This window comes from Notamacropus eugenii, chromosome 2 (genome assembly GCF_028372415.1).
Source record: "Notamacropus eugenii isolate mMacEug1 chromosome 2, mMacEug1.pri_v2, whole genome shotgun sequence".
NCBI lineage: Eukaryota > Metazoa > Chordata > Mammalia > Diprotodontia > Macropodidae > Notamacropus > Notamacropus eugenii.
Genome location: NC_092873.1, coordinates 51710032 through 51729236, shown reverse-complemented (window position 1 = coordinate 51729236; position 19205 = coordinate 51710032). Strand labels below are relative to the sequence as shown.

Here is a 19205-nt window from a genome sequence, read left to right as displayed (position 1 = left end):
TCAATACAACGTATATTATTTATCATACAGGCTTTCTTGCAATGAAAATTGTTACATATTCTGAATCCTCTCTTATGTTCTGCTATGCACATGACATGCTTTTTTTTCTTTCTTACTTTGTATTTAAGTTCCAGTATTTAACTTTCTGATATGTTTTTGCTTCTTTTCTCCATTCTGTATTTGTGCTCTGGCCTTTGAGTCTAAAATTAAAAAAAATTCCTTCTTCTCCCAAGAGGAGCCTTTATTGGAGCCTGGAGGAAGGATATAGAGGTTCTCTGATGACTGGCCACCTCCTCAGCTTCAGCTATGCTCATTGTTCATCCTGAGAGAGAGCATGACAGCGGATAATGGCAGTCAGAAAGATCAGAGTTCAAGTCCTACCTTTGACACGCTAGATCTCTCTGAGTCTCAGTTTCCTTATTTGTAAAATGGGAGAATTGGACTAGGTCATCCTTGGGGTCCCTTTGAGTTTTGGATCCATGGTCCCATCACTTTTCTCTGGCTACTTCTTAGGCTAAGGTCCCAAGACTGACCTCCATACTCTGCCTATTGTGGCCCACCATAGAATCATAGTACCATCGATTCAGAGCCAGAAGGAATCGCAGAGGTCATTGAATCTAATCTCCTCATTTTATTAATGAGGAAAATGAGGCTGGAGAGGGTACGGGATTACACAGCTAGCAAATATATGAGGCAGGATTTGAACCCAGGCCTCCCTGACTCCAGCTCAGCCCTCCATCCACTACACCAGAGGTGTCAGACACTCAGCCCATGAACCCCATGTAACTCACGAAACTTCCAAGTGCTGCCTAAACTAGATTAAAATGTCATTGAGGAACACTTAACAAAACAAATAAAAATACAGTAAAACCTAGATAATATTCGTATTTGGCTTTCTAAGTTAGCCCGCGGCCCTTGGATCCTGAACTACAGCTTAGTGGCTCCCAGTTCTATTTGTTTGACACCACACCTGCTTGTCTCCCTTCTCTGGCACCCACGGTGGCCCAGGTGACATGCTACCATAGGCCTTACCAACTCAAGAGTGAGCAGTTTCTTGTGAGGTAACGGTGTGACTGGGACATCCCCATCCCCCATCAAGCCGAATCTCCTCTAGAGGAGAGAATTCATCCCTGATCTTGTGCCAGTGCCTTCTTCCTGTTAATTTTCTCTACATATGTTGTTATGTTCATGTTATCTTCCCCATGAGAATGTGAGATCCTTGCCAGCAGGGACTCTTTATATCCCTAAGGCTCAGCATATAGTAGGTGCTTACTAAACGCTTGTTGACTGACTGACTCAGAGTTCTTCAAGGTGCCCCAGAAAAGTAAAGGAACTTTCCCAACATCACAAAATGAATGACTAGCATGGCTAACAGTGACTGCTCATCTTCGTCACCACAGCATGGGCTGACCCAGTTGGCATTGCCAGCGTCCTCATGGGTTTCCTCTGCGTCTATTTCCGGCTTGCTCTGCTGGAGAAAACCATGGAGAGCCCCCAAGTTTCTCTTCCTCTCTTGCTTGTCTGCTCTCCCAGGAGAGCCAGCTGGGATGGTGCTGATGGGGGAGTGTGCAGTGGGGGAGAGGGAGTCCAATGGAGTCTAGGAACCCACGAAGCCTCTGATATGCAAATGTTCCTATTGCAGGTCACCAGAGTGTGGGAACCTTCCAAGCTTTAGCCAGCCCTGAGCCCCCTTCCTCCCCCAGAAGTGGGGCAAGGCGAGGAAGAGGAGGAGAAAGGCCGCCGCTCAGCCTTTAAAAGAGTAAAAAAAAAAAAAAAAAGGCACTAGTGAAAGGGGAGGGGGCTTGTTGGAGGCTGGTGACCACCGACTCTTGCTTTCCCAGGCTCCCCATTGAATCATCTTGTCTTTACTATTTCTCGCTGCCCCTGGACAGGCTAGAGTTGCCACGGTGATGGGGCTTCCTGTGGAATGGGGCAGGCTCCCTGCTGTCCTGGCTGCTGCAGCAGCTCTTCTCCTCCTCCTCCTCCTCCTCCTCCTCCTCCTCCTCCTCCTCCTCCTCCTCCCTGGATAAAGGACTGTTTGTGAACAGGCAGACCTCTGATTTCCCTGGTCTCTTCCAGGCTGCACGCTCCCCCAGCTGTTCCCTTTCCCAGGGCTCAGCCACGGAGCAAAACGCCTGTTCAGTACTGAGGGCAAAAGCCTTCAGGACCAGCTTGGATTAGATGCCTCCCTATCAGAACCAGAACTAAAGCGTTGTGCCTGAGCCAAACAGAATGAACTGTAGCCTCAGACTGTTGGGAGAAGCATCCAACAAAAGAGAGTGCCGCTCCCCATGAAGTGGGAAGGAGAGGAGGAGCTCACCTGGATGTGCCCAAGGATGCCATCTGGTAGCTTTCTCTGTTAACTACTTATTTTTGCTAATTAGGTGCTAAGCTCAATTGTTTCTAGACAGCAGAAGGGCTACTACTATCAGCACTCTCTATGTTTTGGCACCCTGAGACACAACCCTACCCTAGTTATAGCTCAGACCCCTAGTACCCAGTTAAGGCCTTTCCTGGATGTGTGTGTGAATGAAGGTCTGTCTTAGGAGAATATCCTCATTTCCCTTCCAGAGCCACCTCCTCACTTTGGGCAGCCTACAGTCAGCTCAGACAACTTCTTTCCTCAAAATAGATTGGTCCTAGTCCTTATCCCTCTATTCCTGCTCTCTGCTGGAGAGAGAAGGAGCCCGAGACCTTGCCGAGTACCCTGGGCGCCTCCAAGGTCACCTTTTCCTTGACACTGGAGGGATTCTCTTGGGGGCACTGAGGCAGGCTGGTGAGGAAGAGCCTTAAGCGTGTGTAAGGTGGGGGGGAAGGGGGCACCTTTTGCTGGTGGTGCAGGAGAAAGCGTTGGACTCAGAGTCAGGAAGACTTGAGTTCGAATGCGACCTCAGACGCTTATTTGGCTGTGTGACTCTGGTCAAGTCATATAATCTCTCTATACCTGTTTCCCCACCTGAACTGGGGATAATTCCAGCATCTATTTTCCAGAGTTGTTGTGAGATCATTTAATGTAAAGTGCTTTGCAAACCTTGAATCACAAGGTAAATCTTAGCTATTACTATTATTATTCCTAAGTGCTGCCTGAGAATAACTGGTTTAGAATCTTGCCTCTCCTGGTTGATCAATTACTTCGTTACACCACAGAATTTCAGAGCTGGAGGGGGCCCCAGGGACCAGTTAGTCCACTCCATCCCAATAACTTGTAGGAATCAAAGACTAGCAGTCAATGTCAAGGAGCAGGTTTCAGCCACCTTTCCAAGGATGGGATGGTTCTCTCTGGCCCTTGCCCCTTGTGACTCTGTGTTATGGAGGGAAGAGAAAGAGGGGACCATGATGCTCTGCCAGTCATATAGGGTGGTATAGGACCTGGAGTCTGGAACATCTGAGGTCAAATCCTTACTCAGACATGTACTAGCTCTTTGACCCTGAGTAAGTCACTTAAGCTCAGTTTGCCTCAGTTTCCTCATCTGTAAAAATGTGGAAGATAATTGCATTTACCTCCCAGAGTTCTTGTGAAAATCATATATGATAATATTTGTAAAGCATTTATCATAATGGCAGGCACATAGTAAGTACTTTATAAATGTTACTTGTTATTCATTCACCTTCTTTTCCCCATTGGGCTTAGGTGGAAAATGGAGCTGAGTACATCCTGGAAACCATTGACTCCCTGCAGAAACACTCGTGGGTGGCCGACATCCAGGACTGCACAGACCCCGGGTAAGCAACAGGAGGCTGGACATAGAGACAGAAGGAAAATGGAGGGTGTCACACTTGAATGGCATAGAAGGAAAGAGGCCATGAGTCAGCAGGACAGTTGTGCAGGACCTGAAGTACCCGGTCCTACTCACAGTTACAACGCACTACTTCTCATTTCCCTCCCGACTCCATGGGCCCTAGTGCACTTCATATTTCCTGTGTCATTGGAAGACCAGTTGCATCATGTTAGGCTGGTCCAGGCAGGACCCCACCCTGACACACTCATACTTTTCTTCCCTTTAGGATTTGGGACAGATGTCCCATGCTCCCACAGGCTGATGAAAAAGCTTAGAGGGGAACTGGACTCTTTGGGGGGCAGAGCAACCTGAGTCATGTCAGTAATGGAAAATTCCCTTCTTCCCTTTTTCTTGTCTGCCAGACTAATCCCAGAACTAAGGATACTGTTGTAACCCAGCCGGGACAGACTCAACTCAAACTCTCTCACAACTGCCTTTGCCCACAGTGAGTCAGATGAGAGAGAGAGCTCTCTGGGGATGAGCTAGAAAGCTGAACATCTCAAACCTCATGAACCTTTGTCTGATTGGGGAGGAAGGCCCATCTATACTGTAGATTTTTATAGCACGGGACTGGCACATGGCACTTTAGGTGCCCAATAAATGCTTACTGACTCTGTGAACAGAAATGTGTTAATCTTTTCAAGTAATCCTTTGACTTTGGACAAGTCACTTCTCTGGGCCTCAGTTTCCTCCTTTGTAAAATGAAAAGACATTGGAGTAAATGACCTCAAAGGTCTCTTCCAGCTATAGATCTATGATCTTATGATTTTTGTCCCATTATTTGACAAAATGGTGGGTGCAAAGAAGATGGTGTGTGAGTTCCAATGTGAGAGGCCAATCAAGTCAAGTCTACATAAAAGTGGCCACCATGAGACTGAGCTTTAGAGGGTGGTAGGAAGACAGTAGGCAAAAAGGGAGAGGAAACTCATTGCAGACCTACTAACTGTCATGAGCAATGTAAGGCTTACCAGATTTTCTCACTTGATCCTCACAATCCTGTGGAGCAGCAGGTGCTATACTATGCATTTTACAGATCAGAAAACTGAAGCTGAGAGAACCTAGGTGAATTCTTCAGGGTCACACTGCTGTTTAATGTCTAGCACTCTCTTCTGCACACCTAGAATCAAGTGGACTCGATTGAGTCTGAGATCCACATATAACATCCTCTTGGCAAAATCCAGCCGTTAGTGGTGCTATGAGACTGGTGCTCAGGAAGGAGATTGCAAAACACATTTAGAGAGATGATAGAGTGTGATATCTCATAGGGTCATTGATTTGAGGGTTAGAACAAACCTCAGAGGTCATTGAGTCTAACGCTCTCATTTTATAGATGAGGAAACCGAGGCGCAGAGTGATTTTTTTTTTTTAAGTGGTTTGTCTAGAGTCACACAACTCGTGAATGTCTGAGATAGAAACTGAACCCATGTCTGCTTGATGTCATCTCCGGTATTCTGTCCACCATTGCTGCCTCTCTGACTAGGAGTCAGAAGAGCTGAGTTGGAGCCTTCCCTGGCTCTGCCATTTTGCCCCCCTCTCCCCCTAATGAGTATGGGTAAGTCATTTAAGCCTCAGTGTCCTCCGAAGTAAACCTTCCACTGCTAGACCTCTCCCTCTAATGGGGGCAGGAGGATAGGCAGCAACCACAGACGGTGACCCGGAGCAGTAAATCAACAAGGATTCATGAAATGGCTACAGTGTGCTCAGACACTGTGCTAAGGGCAAGGGTCATGGAGAGACAAAAAAGTGTTCTCTGCCCTCAAAGAGCTCCCCTTCTAATAGGTGAGACATGAGTGACCATCCTTTCAAGTTACACACATGGTAATGGAAGGTGATCTTAGAGGGAAGGCCTTAGGCCTCAGGGAGGCAAAAGGGGGGATTTGAATGACATCTCAAAGGAAGTCAGAAAGGAGAAACTCCAGGCCTAGGGGAAAGTCAGGGCAAAGGCTCAGAGGTGGGAGATGAGGTGTCCCACGGAGCAAATGGGCATAGCTGGTCAGAGAGATGTGGAGGGGAATAAGGTATAAAAAAACCTGGAAAGGTGGGAAGGAGCCAGGTTGGGAAGGGATTTCAACAGCAAACAACATTTTCTACAGGGGTCCCCAATATCTCAAGGCAGATTTAAGCTAGTAAGGCTTAAATGCATACTAAGACTTTTGGGACCTCTTTGGGATCTGGGAGGTGATGAGGAGCCCCTAGAGTTGGGGTGTTTGGGTGAGGGGTGACATGATTAAACCTAAAAGTCACTTTGGCAGTCAAGTGGAAGATAGATTGAATTGGGGAGAGAAGAGTATAGTCACCATCCAGGTGAGAGGTGGCTAGGGCCAGGCTGGGGTTGTAGAGAGAAGGGGATGTGTGTAGACAAGGGATGGTCTAAAGGCACAGACACACACACACATACACACACACGTATATATACACACCTGTACACAGACATGTATATACATACAGATACACACAATAGACACACACAGAGACACATGCACACACACACAGACACACAGACACACACATAGCAATTAGCCCCCCAGAAAAGGCAGTAAGCCCCAAACTGTTAAGAAGGACCTTGGGTAAGTAATTTTACTTCCCAGGCCTCTGTTTCCTTATTTGTAAAATAAGAAGATAGGACTAGAGGGCCTCTGAGGTCTCCTTCAACTCCAAATCTGAGCTCCTATAATTTCTCTGAGCCTCGGTTTCCTCATCTGTAAAATGAAGGAACAGGACTCCAGGACCTCAGAGATCCCTTCAAGTTCTAAATATCTGATTCTGTGATTGGAGAGGCAGCTGCTAGGGGGTGCCATAGTGCGCAGAGTGCCAGGGCTTGAAATGGAGAAGACTCCTCTTCCCGAGTTCATGTCATGTTCCTACACAGCTAAAGCAGAGAGCACAAGATGTGTGAACTCTGGGAGAAGAAGGGACAGGAGCACAAGTCTAGAATCTGTTCTTCCTTTGCAGGGACAGTGGGGATGACATCGAGCTTTCCTCCTGTGCCCAGGGTGGCTGCCTCCCAGGCCGGGTCTCTTCGTGCAGCTGTGAATTTCTCACTGAGGGTATGTGACTGGGCGGTCCCTCAGCAGCCTCTGGGAGCTAGGACACCAAGGAGGGTGGTTGACTCCACACACACAGTCCGAAGCTCATCTGCCAATCTCTGCTTTCCTGTTAGCAGATGTCCCCCGGCCCCCTGAGAGGTGCCCTGGGGCTCCAGAATCATCACTGGGTGCGGTGGTCACAGCCCCTCACGGAAGGGCTAGGGACTCCACGGGGGAGCACCTGACCCATGTTCCTCTAGAGAACTTCCTTCAGACCCTGGAGTCTCCCGCCAGCACCAGCCACACAGGTACCCTCTGCACCTTCTCGACATCACCAATGGCGAATTGCCTTCTCTTTTTTTCTCTCCAAATGCGTGGCTATCACTGTGGACTAGGCCACCCCACATGGCACTCCTTCAGAGGGGGAGGAGGGACCAGACCTGTGCTTTCATCAGCATAGGCACCTCCTAGTAAAATCATTGCTTCAGCCCATGGGGTATAGTCCTTGCTTGACCACCTGGAACCTTATTTACAGCAGGGCCTCTTAGCTGATTTGATACTATGGGCCTGTTTGGTGGTCTAAAGGAGCCCCTCTGTGGAGTCCTACAGTCCTAAATGAAGGAAATGCTCAACTTCAGGTAGAGGTCCGTGAACATCAGAATGTCCTTTTCTCCCATAGAAGATCTGTTCACAGACCCCTTGGGTTTCCGTGGACCCTAGAGTATGAATTAACTTGCCCAAGGTCATGCAGAACCGAGACTATCTCTCTCTTCCCTATGGCACAGAACCAGCATCACCAGTCCCCTGGTGATTATTCCTATGTTATCCCTTTCAGAATGTCATTCCCTGGCCCTTACCAGCCATCCTCAGGGATAAAGTTCAAATTATGGAGACCTGGCCTTGAGGGCCCTCCAGGTTCTAACCCCAGCCTGGCTTTGCAGGCTCTTCTCCCACTAATCATGACATTCCACCATACTGGTCTCCTCCCAGTCCCCCCACATTCTTTGGACCAGCTGAAGGATTTCATGGCTGCAGGGAGCTTGCCCATGCAGATCAGTACCTGCTCTGCAGCCTACAGTCTCCCAGAATCACCTGGGGCCTGGAAATGTCAAGTGATTTACCCAGGACCTCCCAGCCAGCAGCTCCCTCCACTGAGGCCAGCCCTATCTCCACCATACCTCTTAGACCCCCTCCTGAATCATTTAGGTCATTCATTCATTCATTCATGTTGAATACCCTGAATGCTGCTGAGTTCCTTTCTTTCCCTCCCCGCCAAACTGATTTCCTTGTCCACACATTCATCTCCATGTCTGTGGTATAGCAGTCCCATCTCATCCCACCTGGGCCAGTCAAGACAGAGCCCTTCCTCAGGGCCTGGCGAGTGCTGAGGTCCATGTTGCTTCCCCACTCATGGCACCATATCTTTCTCTCTCCAGGGGAGGAATGCAGCCAGGTGGATCTGGAGATTGTCCTTTCGGACTATCCCTGGTTCCATGGGACTCTGTCCAGGATCAAGGCAGCCCAGCTGGTCCTGGCAGGAGGAGCCCGGAACCACGGCCTCTTTGTCATTCGTCAGAGCGAAACTAGGCCAGGCGAGTACGTGCTGACCTTCAACTTCCAGGGCAAGGCCAAGGCAAGTGTGGATGGGCCAGTGATGTACGGGATGGGGGTTGGAGATTGTGGATCGGGGATGACAAGGGAGGTGGATGTAGCAAGGGAAAGAGTATCTGCCAATACAGAGGGGTCTGAGTGGCCCCTGGACAATGCACATTCTCCTCCTGACTGTGAGAAAGTCTAACACAATTGACCAGGAACATGGAACTGGGACCTCCCCTTCCTAGACTCTTCAAATCAAGCTCCCTCCATGCTCACAGGCAGCCAGGTGGTACAGTGGGTAGAGCTCAGGCCTTGGAGTCAGGAAAACCAGAGTTCAAGTCCTTCCTCTTATATGATCCTGAGCAAATTCATTTCACCTCTCTCAGCCCGTTTCCTCATCTGTAAAATGTGGGGCTTACACTCAGTCACCACTCCTCCTCCCCCCAAAGAAGAAAATTACAGGCAAATAATGTATCAGTAATGAGTGCACACAAGCAGAAAGGGCAGCTGGATGGCACAGTGCACAGAGCACCCAGCCTGGAGTCAGAAAGACTTATCTTCTTGAGTTCAAATCTGGCCTCAGACACCTACTAGCTGCTATGTGACCCCAGGCAAGTCACTTAGCCCTGTTTGCCTCCGTTTCCTCATCGGTAAAATGATCTGGAGAAGGAAATGGCAAACCACTCTAGTATCTCTGCCAAGAAAACCCCATATATGGAGAGTCAGACACAACTGAACAGCAATATACAGGGAATCTTTTTCTCCCTCGGTTTAAAAACTATTGCATAAATAAAATCCACTGGGAGGCAAGAAAGAATTTGTCATTCCAGTTCAAACATGCATTCTCCTTCCCTTGACCTTGTTACAAAACGTCCTTCAGGCATTCTCCTGCCTCCTGCCCCCAAATGCTTTCAGCAACAATCAGGTACACATGTGCCATGTACTGTGCTAAGCACTTTATAATTATTATCTCATTTCATCCTCGCAACAGCCTTGCAAGGTAGGTGCTATTATTAACCAGTTCCTAGTTGAGGAAACTGAGGCAGACAAAGGCTAAGTGACTTGCTCAGGGTCCTACAGCTAGGGCTTGAGACCAGTCATCTTTACTCTGCACTGACCCTCTGTCCATTACAGCCTTATCTCCATTTGTTGGCAACAAATAAGCTAGAATTCTAAACCATGTTGCCCTTGACCACCATGTCACTCAGATTAGCAGAAATATCCAACACTGGCTAAGGCAGTTTCTGGAATCTCTTAACCTCACCGTTGTGGTGACTGTTTTACATGAGTTTAACTTGTGTAAAAAAAGAGTTAGAGTCAATGCCTTTATCCAGTTCCTATTTTTCAGTCATCAATTAGTTTAAGTAGGTCTGTTTGGGGCTGTCATAAATGTATGCCTGTGTGCAGAGTTGCCTTCTCATTTTGATCCCATCATCTAATTTGGAATTGAGTTGGACTTTTGATATGATTGTACAAACATCTAACTCTTAAATGACTCCCATGGCTAAAAATGACCTTCCTGTTAAGAGAGCCAATTTTATTTTGGAAGATTGTTGTTTGGGTTTCACCATGGCCATCAATTTCTCACTCTCCTTGAAGAAAGTATTAACAAGACTTTCTTTGAGGGACTGTATGGTGTGATGGAAAGAACCTTTAATTTAGAGTATGATGACCTGGCATCACCTCTTGTCTCTTCCACTTCCAACCTGTGTGACCTCCCCAAGACTCAGTTTCCTCATCTGTAAAATGAGGCCTGTAAGATCACTTTTGGCTCTAAATCTTGTTGTGGAGTCATTTTTCAGTCATCTTAGAGTCTTGATGACCCCCTTTTGGGGGGGGGTTCTTGACAAAGATACTGGAATGGTTGCCATTTCCTTCTCCAGCTCATTTTATAGATGAGGAAACTGAGGCAAACAGGGTCAAGTGACTTCCCCAGGGTCACACAGCTAGGAAGCATCTGGAGCCAGATTTGAATTCAGATCTTCCTGAGGCCTGGCACTCTATCTACTGTACCACTGAGCTTATCCCACAGTATATAGCTTTGAGAATTTGAGTAATCAACAAATGTTTGGCCTCTTTCATTTCCTTAATTCTGTACTATATTTCCAATATTTTTTGGACCAGCCCCCTCATTCCCACCTTTGCATTTATGTCACCTGGTATCAAAATATATTTTAACTTGGTTAAAAAATTTTTGAATTCTTCCTAGAAGCCCTCTATTCTAACATCTTCAATGAAAATTAGCTTATTAGCTTCAACTGTCTTCCCAGCAATTCCCTTACGATCATGGACAGATCTTAGTGGCTGGCCAGTCTAACTCTTACCTTTACAGACAAAGAACTGAGGCCCAGTATGGCTTAGTGATTTGCCCAAGATTCACACAGATACTAAGTAGTAGAGCTAGGATGTCAAGTAATATTCTCTGATAGGGAGGCGGTGTGGAAGGGGAGTCAGGAAAACCCGAGTTCAAATCCTCCCTCAGATGCTGACAGCTCTGTGACCCTGGGCAAATCACTTAATTTCTTTCCACCTCAGTTTCCTCATCTGTAAAATAAAAAGGATAGCACCTCCCTCCTAGGGCAGGTTGTGAGGATCGGATGAGAAGGTATATAAAGAGCTTCGGAACCTTTGAAATGCTGCGCATCATCACTGCTGTCATGGTTACTGTTGGTGGTGGTGGCAGTGTTACTGTGGCTGTTGCTGCCACGGTTGCTGTTGCTGTTCCTGCTGGTGTTGTTGATATTGTGACTGCTGGTGGTGTTCCTGTTGTTGCTGCTGCTGGTGGTGTTCCTGTTGTTGCTGCTGGTGCTATCGCTGGTGTTTATTGTTGCTGGTGCTGCTGGTGGTGTTCCTGTTGTTGCTGCTGCTGCTACCGCTGGTGTTACTGGTAGTGTTGTTGTTGTTCTTAGTGCTGTCTGGTTCCAAATCTCTGAGCTCCTTCCACTGTCCTGCACTGTGCTCACCATGAACACTCTGGAATGAGGTGCCCAAGCATTCCATGACTCCATGAGTCTGTTGCCCTAAGGCTCATGTACAAGGTAACTTGACCAATTCTTTTTCTCACCCCCTTTTGGAGAACCTGAGCTTATCTTTTCATTAATCAGAAATTTGATGGGGATTTTCCCCTCCTAGTGAGAATGATAGCATGGATATGCCTCAGTTTCTTCCAGAGGGTATTAACTTGATTATTGTGAGGATCAAATGAGATACTATGTCATAGAGCACTGTGTGCCTGGCATACAGTAGGTGCTACAGTGGTGGCTGCTGTAGTGGTTGCTGTTGTTGGTCAAGGGTTTCACTTTTAGAACCCCAAGTTAAATTAATATTATTAATATTAAATATTTGTGGACAGTCAACAAAACCTTTGATTCTTCCCATCCTCTATCCCATTTATGCCATTGTCACTGCAGGAAGAGAAGTATGTAGGGTGTATACAGTAGGGAAAAGAGAGTGGCTTTGGGGTCCAAGGCACTGGGTTCAGATTTTGGCTCTGCTAGTAGTGTCTGGGGAATGCTGAGCAAGTCATTTTCACTCCCTGGGCCTCAGTTTCTTCATCAGTAAAATGAGATGTCTGAGGGCTCTCCTAGTGCTAAGCTCAAAGAGTTCCAATTTGTATTCTTGCAAAATGTTTCCTGGGTCACTGTGGCCAAATAATCAATCCGGTAGCGGGTGACTTGCTTGTGATGAGCTCCTCTGTCCTTCTCACTGGTCCCCAACCAGTAGAAGTCCACTGCCATTCCTATCTTAGGCCTGCTTCAGAAATGATTTACGGGTTTGTGGTGTTTGTATTAGCAGCACTAATGCTCCCCAGCAACATTATCAGGGCTAATTGAGCATTCATAGAATCATTGATCTAGGTCAGGAAGGGTCCTTGAGAAGTCATCTTGTCCTAGTTGGCCGTAATAAGGACACAGGCATTTCTCTGGGTCACCACAGATGGCAGCCCTGGAGCCTTCCATCACAATGGGAAGGCATGGGGGATGCTGGGTCCACTGGCCTCCCTGCTGGCTGCCATCTGGCCTTCTGCCCCTCAAATGCCCCCATCTTGTCCTTGGAAAGGAGTACTGTTCCACACGGCTGGGTACCCTCTATGGGCATATCTTCCCTTTACTGTGCAGCTGCACCAGTCTCTTGGCAGCTTTGGAAACGTTTGCATATCTTAAAGATCATCTCAGAGTTAATGCCTTTCCCCTCAGGGGCTCTTCTCTTGGAATCCAGTGTACCCTTGCCAGCCAACTTAAAAGCCAACTTCTTTGATAACCAGGTGATTAATGAATTCCCAGGAGGAAATGGGGTAATTTGTTTTCCTTTGTGCGTGGGGGCTGCAGCCTTTTCCAGACATTTTGAGTGGGCTGGGGTGGTATTCTCAGGGAGAACGAAGGGTTTGGGTGGAAGGGGGGGAGGGGTCCTTAAATAGCTATAGGAGGACTGGCCCAAGTGGGAACCCCAAAGAGAGCCCAAAGAAGCACAGGCCAGGCCAGCAATATTCAGGGTCCCATTGTCCAAACTGGGGTTTACTCAAGGTCCAGCTGACCTTCTTTTGGTCTCCACCCAGAGGAGATGAGAGGAGATTAAAGTTGAAAAAAATGAGAAAACCTCATTCATCCCAAGCAGCCCATGGAGATGTCTTGGCTTGCCCAACTGGGGAACCCCTACAGTCAGACTACAAGGCCTCCCCTTGCTTGTCAAACATTCCAACCATGTTGACCTTTCTGCAGGACAGAAACCAGCCCAGGTGTAGGCCACCACTCACTCTCCCTCCTCATCCCTCCACAGCTGCCTATTTCCCTTTCCCTTACTCACCTTCACTCCTGACTAACTTGCTCAACACTCACTTTCCCCAGAAAACTCTCCTTGACCTCCTAACTATTATTGGTCCAAAGGATCACAGATGAGGAGCTGAAGGAGACCACAGGAGACACCTTGGCCAACTTTCTCATTTTACAGGGAGGGAAACTTCAGCCTTCCTGAAGGTCTCCAAGTCCTGGATCCCTGGCCATGGCCCCACTGTCCTCTCTTACATAGTCTTGGGAACCAGGCTGAATTTTCTTCTTTTTGCCAAGTATTCTAATGTCATTTATGCTTAAGAGCTTTTGGTTTTTGTCTAGTCTTCAAGAAGACTGATTCCTCCAGCTCAGTGCAGGGCAGGTAGTTTGAAGGCAGATAGACTGCGGGGAGGCCAAGATGTTGTCAGAGACCTCAGTCTTCAATTGAGACCAATACTCTTCCCCACTTGCTTTAGGATCATAATATCTAGAGCTGAAGGTATTCAGAGGCCATCTAGTCTAACCCCACCTCTGCCCATTTTATAGATGAGCAACCAAAACTCGTGGAGGTTAAGTTACTTGCCCAAAGTCACACAGATAGGCAGCCTAAAGCAGGATTTGAACCCAGAACTTCTTGACTAAGCATTAGGCTATACTGCCTTCTGCCTTCCTTCCTTCCTTCTTTCTTTCTTCTCTTCCTCTCTTCCTTTTTCATCCTTTCCTCCTTCCTTCCTCCCTCCTTCCCTCCCTTCCTTCCCTCCTCTCCTCTTCCCTAGCTCTCCTTCCTTCCTCTCTCCTTCCTTCTTTCCTTCCTTCCCTCCTTTTTTCCTTCCTCCTTCCCTCCTTCCTTCTTTCCTTCATCCCTTCCTTCTTTCCTCCCTCCCTCCTTTCCTTCCTTCTTTCCTTTCTTCCTTCCTTCCTTCCTCCTTCCTGCCTACCTCCATCCTTTCCTTCCCTTCTCCCTCCCTTCTTTACTTCCTGACACGGCTTTCTTACTGACCCTGATCTTTTCCCACAGCACCTGCGCCTGTCTCTGAATGAGAATGGTCAATGCCACGTACAGCATCTCTGGTTCCAGTCCATCTTTGACATGTTGAGGCACTTCCACACCCACCCTATCCCCTTGGAGTCTGGCGGAGCTGCTGACATCACCCTTCGCAGCTACGTGCTAGCCCAGGCCCCCTTGCCCGGTAAGAGGACCCTCCTTCTGCCCCGCCCCTCTGCTTTGGGTGGTCCAGAGCCTCTCTCCCTGTGGCCTGTGCTGTGGTGAGGGCCTAACATCTTTCCTGAGGCAGGAGGCAGACAGCGTCCTATCAGAATGGGTGGCTGGGGTTGTCTCAATTGCTTTCCTCCCTCCCTGGATGAGGCTGGGGGGGCAGGGACCGGGAAGCACATATGTGTATGGGACGGTCTGGGGTTGGCATTGTCTGTGGGAACCCCATATATTCTCTCTGAGCAGTTGCACGCATCCGCCCCACCCAACACTTAATGTCCAAAGCCCTTTCCCAATCCATGATCTTGGCTGGAGCTTAGATTGCCCACCCCAGCAAAGTCAACAGGGAAACCTAAGTTTGAAAGGATAGCACATTCAGCTGATGCATGAAAGTTTATTTCTGCCAGGTTCACAAGAGTGTCAGACTAAACAGGAAGAGAAACCCAGGCCTCCCAGGAAGCTAGGAGGCAGCTGGCTCCATGGGGAGGGGAGAAATCCTTAGGGTGTGTATGACCCTGCGGAAGTGCCTTCCTCATCTGGTGACCCTTTTACCCCCTCCATCCCAGGATCTGCCTGCTTTGTGCCAGGGACAGTGCTAAGCACTTTACAAAGATTTCATTTGATCTTCACAAGAACCCTGGAAGGCAGGTGCAAAAGAGAAAACTGAGGCAAACAGAGGTTAAGTGACTTGCTCAGGGTCACACATCTAGCAGATGTCTGAAGCTGGATTTGAACTCTGGTCTTCCTGATTGTAGGCCCAGTACTCTACACACTGTGCCCCCTAGCTGCCTCTGGTGGTCCTCCATCTCAGTGGGTGACCCCCATCTCATCTGAGCCATGTGAGCAGTCATGTAGTGTGGATGGGTTCTAGGGAGCAGAGCTGGGGAGGGGGCAGAGAGTAAGAACAACTCTGGAGGCAGGAGGCCTTCCTGCCATCTTGGGGACTTCTGGGATCCTTTCCAGTCCCCAGCTATCCTGGAAATCTGATTCTTTTTCCATGAGGTAGCACTTCAGATCCCCGTACATGACTCTCATGTCTCCCCAGAGCCTTCTCCACTCTCCAAATTCTGTCACCCAAACCTCCGAGGCACAAATCCAGGACCCTTCACTGTCTTGATCATTCCTCTCTAGGTACTACCAGCTAATCAATACACAATCTTTAGTGCAGTTTTAAACTTGTAAGACTTTGGGGATGCCCCATACTTCCTAAAATGTAGGGTTCAGAACTGAACGCTGTCTAGTATAGCTGTTGCCTGGCCAGAGCAAAGGACAGGGGCATTCTCTTTCCCTTAATCTGAATCCTGTACCCTCTGAGGCAGCCTTACGGCCCCTGAGTCCTAATGAGTTTAGGGTCCACTAAGACCCCCAGATCTTTTTCATAATCATTATCTAGTCATGGTTCCCCCATCATGGGCTTGTGAAGTTAGTTTTATTTCTGTATTGAAGTGAATATAGAGCTGGTCTCAGAGCCAGGTGTCCTGCCTCTGCCACATCTCTGGACATATCACCTCACTTTTCAGCCCTCTAAGCAAATCTCTGACACTTTTAAGTTTCTGAGAAGATGCCAGCCTGCGTTAGGGGAAGGAGTTTCCTTGCCCATCAAGTTCCTCCCCAAGAAGTTGTGATTATGAACGTTTCTCCTGCTAATCCATCTTTGAGCCAGGAGCATGACCATGAGCATCAATAAATGTCACTGAGTGTCTCTGCTCAGACTAGAGATCTGAAGGCAAGGCCCTCGCTGAAGCTCAGTTGAAGAAGGAAACCTAAACACAAAAGTACAACTAACAAGCTAGCAATATCAGATCCTAGATTTAGAGATGGAAGGGAAGGTCGAGGCCTCCCATTTTATTGATGAGAAGACTGAGGCACACGGATCAAGTCACTTGGTCATGCAGGTAGAAAGCTTTTGGGGCAGGCAGGATTCCAACTCCAAGTCCAGTACCCTGTCCAGGGAGTGGTACTGATCCCTGGCTCCCTTCCAGGTGCATCTCAATGGCTATCTCCTTCCCCAGTTCCCCCGTCTGTTGGTGCCTGGTCCCTGATATGTAGGATATAAGCTCCATGAGGACAAGGAGAATTTTGCACTTGTATTTGTTTTTCCAGTGCCTGTCATACAGTAGGTGCTTAATAGATGCTTACTGATTGGTTGCTAGAGGAGTTCAGATGACTGGGGAAGTTGAAAGAAGTAGGGCCTGGAAAGGCAGTCATTAGGATGGGGGGAATATTTCAGGCAAAGGGGGCTGCTTGGGCACATGAATGGGGGTGGGAATGTAGCTGGTCCCCAACAAACAAAGGGTGGACCACTATGCCCAGAGCGGTGGCCAGGGGTTGGGCAGAGGTAAGAGCTCAAGGTAGAGAGATGGGAAATGAGGTCTGGGTCAATGGTTCTGGCCTGTTTTGTCCTGCGCCCACTGATGTGCTCTATGTTTGCTTTGGCAGACCCCAGTCCGGCTCCCGGCACAGTCCCCCCACCTCCCAGCTGCTGGAGCGAGCCCCCCACCCAGCATTATTTCTCCAGCTTCGGCCCTGGGCCCTTCCAACCAGCCTCTCCTTCTGAGGGTGGGGGTGCCTCTTCCTCTTCGGCCTCCTCCTCCTCGGGCACCGTCCCGCACCCGCAGTACCATCGCACCGAGGGCACGCTGAGCGCCCGAAGCCGCAGCAACAGTGCTGAGCGCCTCCTGGAGCCTCCTGGCCCTGGGACTGAGGACTACCATGACAGTGAGGGTGCCCGCAACAGGGCCCGAGCAGTTGAGAACCAGTACTCTTTCTACTAGGCCCAGAGAGCTCAGCCTCCCATAGCAGGGAGCAGAGCCTCCATGGCTTCTGGGCAAGGACACCCCCTTCTCCGATGGGTGGAGGGATTGTTTGACCCCTTGTGGTTCTGGAGGAATTCCTCTGAATCTGTCTGGAATTCAGAGCTGGCCATGGTCTTTCCTCTTTCCTTCCCTTCCCTCTCCCATGTTTCTCTCTGCCTTGGTCACACCTCCCTTGGTTACTGCTCTGGAAACGTGCCCACCAACCCATGCTGGGGGGCGGAGGGCCAGGATCTGATTTCTCCTTCCCAGTCCTCCTCCCTCTCCCTTCCCTCCTCCCCCATGGAGTGGTCCATGGGTCGTGAGATTGAGTGCTCTCTCAGCTCTTCAGTGAAGATATGGATGTGATTAAAGAGCCTGTTTTAGGGACTGCAGCAATCCCCAGGCTCCAGGCCTCCTTCTTTGCTCACCCTGTCTTTTCCTCCATTCTTTTTCCCCCTCACTCCAAGTGTCCTCCAGATTCCTGCAGTCTGAGCACAGAGAGAAGCCACTGGAGATCAGGAGACAGAATCGGGCACTTTCAGGCACCTTGGCCACTTGCTAGCTCCATGTCTTTCTTTCTGGGCCTCAGTTTCCTGATCTGTAAATTGAAGAGGACAGAGCAGGCCCTGGGCGTTTGCCAGCATCCTACTTGGAGCTAGAGAGTAGGAGGTGTAGGTGAAGGCCCCCCTGCCAGGAGCCTGGAGTTTGGTTGAGGAGACAAAAGAACCACCTGTGAAATCTAAGTGGTAACAAACAATCGTGGAGCTGAGAGGGGCCTTGGAGGTCCTCGAACCTCATCCCTTCTTTTTTTCAAATGAGGAATCTGAGACATGGAGAACTTAGGTGATTTGCCCCAAGTTAGGCAGTTAGTGGGTCTCAGAAGCAGGATTTAAACCCAGGTTTTTCTGATTCCCAAGTCCAACCTTAAACCAAGGATTGTTGGATTGTTGACCTGGAATCAAATCCTTGGTCAGTCATTTAGTAGCTGTGTGACTTTGGGCAAGCCATTTAATCATCTTCATGGCCTTCCATTCCTGTAAAATGAGAGGGTGGAATGGAATGACCTCTGGGGTCCCATCTGGCTCTAATTCTTAGATCCTCTGATCTCCCCTGTTGGCCTTATGGGGATACTTTCTAATGCCCTTTCTAATCACCCTGTAAAAGAGGAATTTGGGTTCCTACAATTCCCAAATCCAGTTGAAATGGATGAGCCCTATAGCTCCCTTTTCCAAACACACACAGATAGCCAAGGTTAAGCTACCTGGTTGAGTGGTAATGGTCAGTTATTCAGTCAACAAATATGGAATGAATGGTCCTTCCTGTCCAGCCTCATGCAAGGGGCTCTGGGAGATTCAGAGGAAATGGATGGAAGTAGTCCAAAGACTTGAGCTCTGACCATGGATTCACATCAGATATGACCCTGAGAAAGTTGCCTTGATCATCTGGGGCTCGGCTTCCTTAGCTATAACATGGCGGAAGCTGGAAATGGACTCTGTGACCTCCTGGGTTCCTATGAACTTGATGCTCTGTGGACCTATTAATTATTCTTGAGCAGACAATTAACTGAATATGAATGCGGTATTATAATACCTCATCTAGACTGGATGGGGAGAGAGGCAGCCAGAGGAGATCGGAAGAGGGTGAAGAAGGGGGAGTCATGAGTATGCCAGCTCCAAGTGTGGGGGACAAGACAGAACACAGACTGGTCTGTGAGATAGATCACTTGATCCATGAGCACTTACCTGTGTCAGGCATACAAAGATGAGCTTGAACTAGCCCTTGACTTCAAGGAGTTTACATTCTAAGTGCAGTGGGAAAGAAAGAGATCATATGAACATGCACAAGTACATACATAATGTATATGAAATTCAAACAAGATAATGGGGAGGGAGTTGGGAAGAGGGTTAAGAAAGGCCTCAGGTAGAAAGAAGATGCCCCCTGAACTGAATCCTGAAGAAAGCCAGGGATCCACTCCACTATCTTGGAGGCTTCCCTTTGTCTGCCTAGCACAGTCTTTCTTAGCCTTTTTG

At 48.5% G+C, this 19205-nt stretch overlaps 1 protein-coding gene across 5 annotated transcripts in view; it reads left to right on the top strand.

Moving 5' to 3' along the window:
- SH2B2 (SH2B adaptor protein 2) overlaps nucleotides 1–17571 on the top strand; it is a 64849-nt gene extending 47278 nt beyond the window's left edge. For 2 of the 5 annotated variants that reach the window (XM_072640289.1, XM_072640293.1), the window contains exons 4-9: nucleotides 3632–3723; nucleotides 6732–6826; nucleotides 6940–7113; nucleotides 8242–8438; nucleotides 14186–14357; nucleotides 16820–17571. In XM_072640289.1, coding sequence (XP_072496390.1) covers nucleotides 3632–3723; nucleotides 6732–6826; nucleotides 6940–7113; nucleotides 8242–8438; nucleotides 14186–14357; nucleotides 16820–17154 — 1065 coding nt within the window. In that variant the 3' untranslated portion in view covers nucleotides 17155–17571. The remainder of the gene's footprint in view (nucleotides 1–3631; nucleotides 3724–6731; nucleotides 6827–6939; nucleotides 7114–8241; nucleotides 8439–14185; nucleotides 14358–16819) is intronic. The other 3 variants (XM_072640290.1, XM_072640292.1, XM_072640291.1) reach the window with 3 other exon arrangements.
- Nucleotides 17572–19205: the final 1634 nt, after the last annotated feature.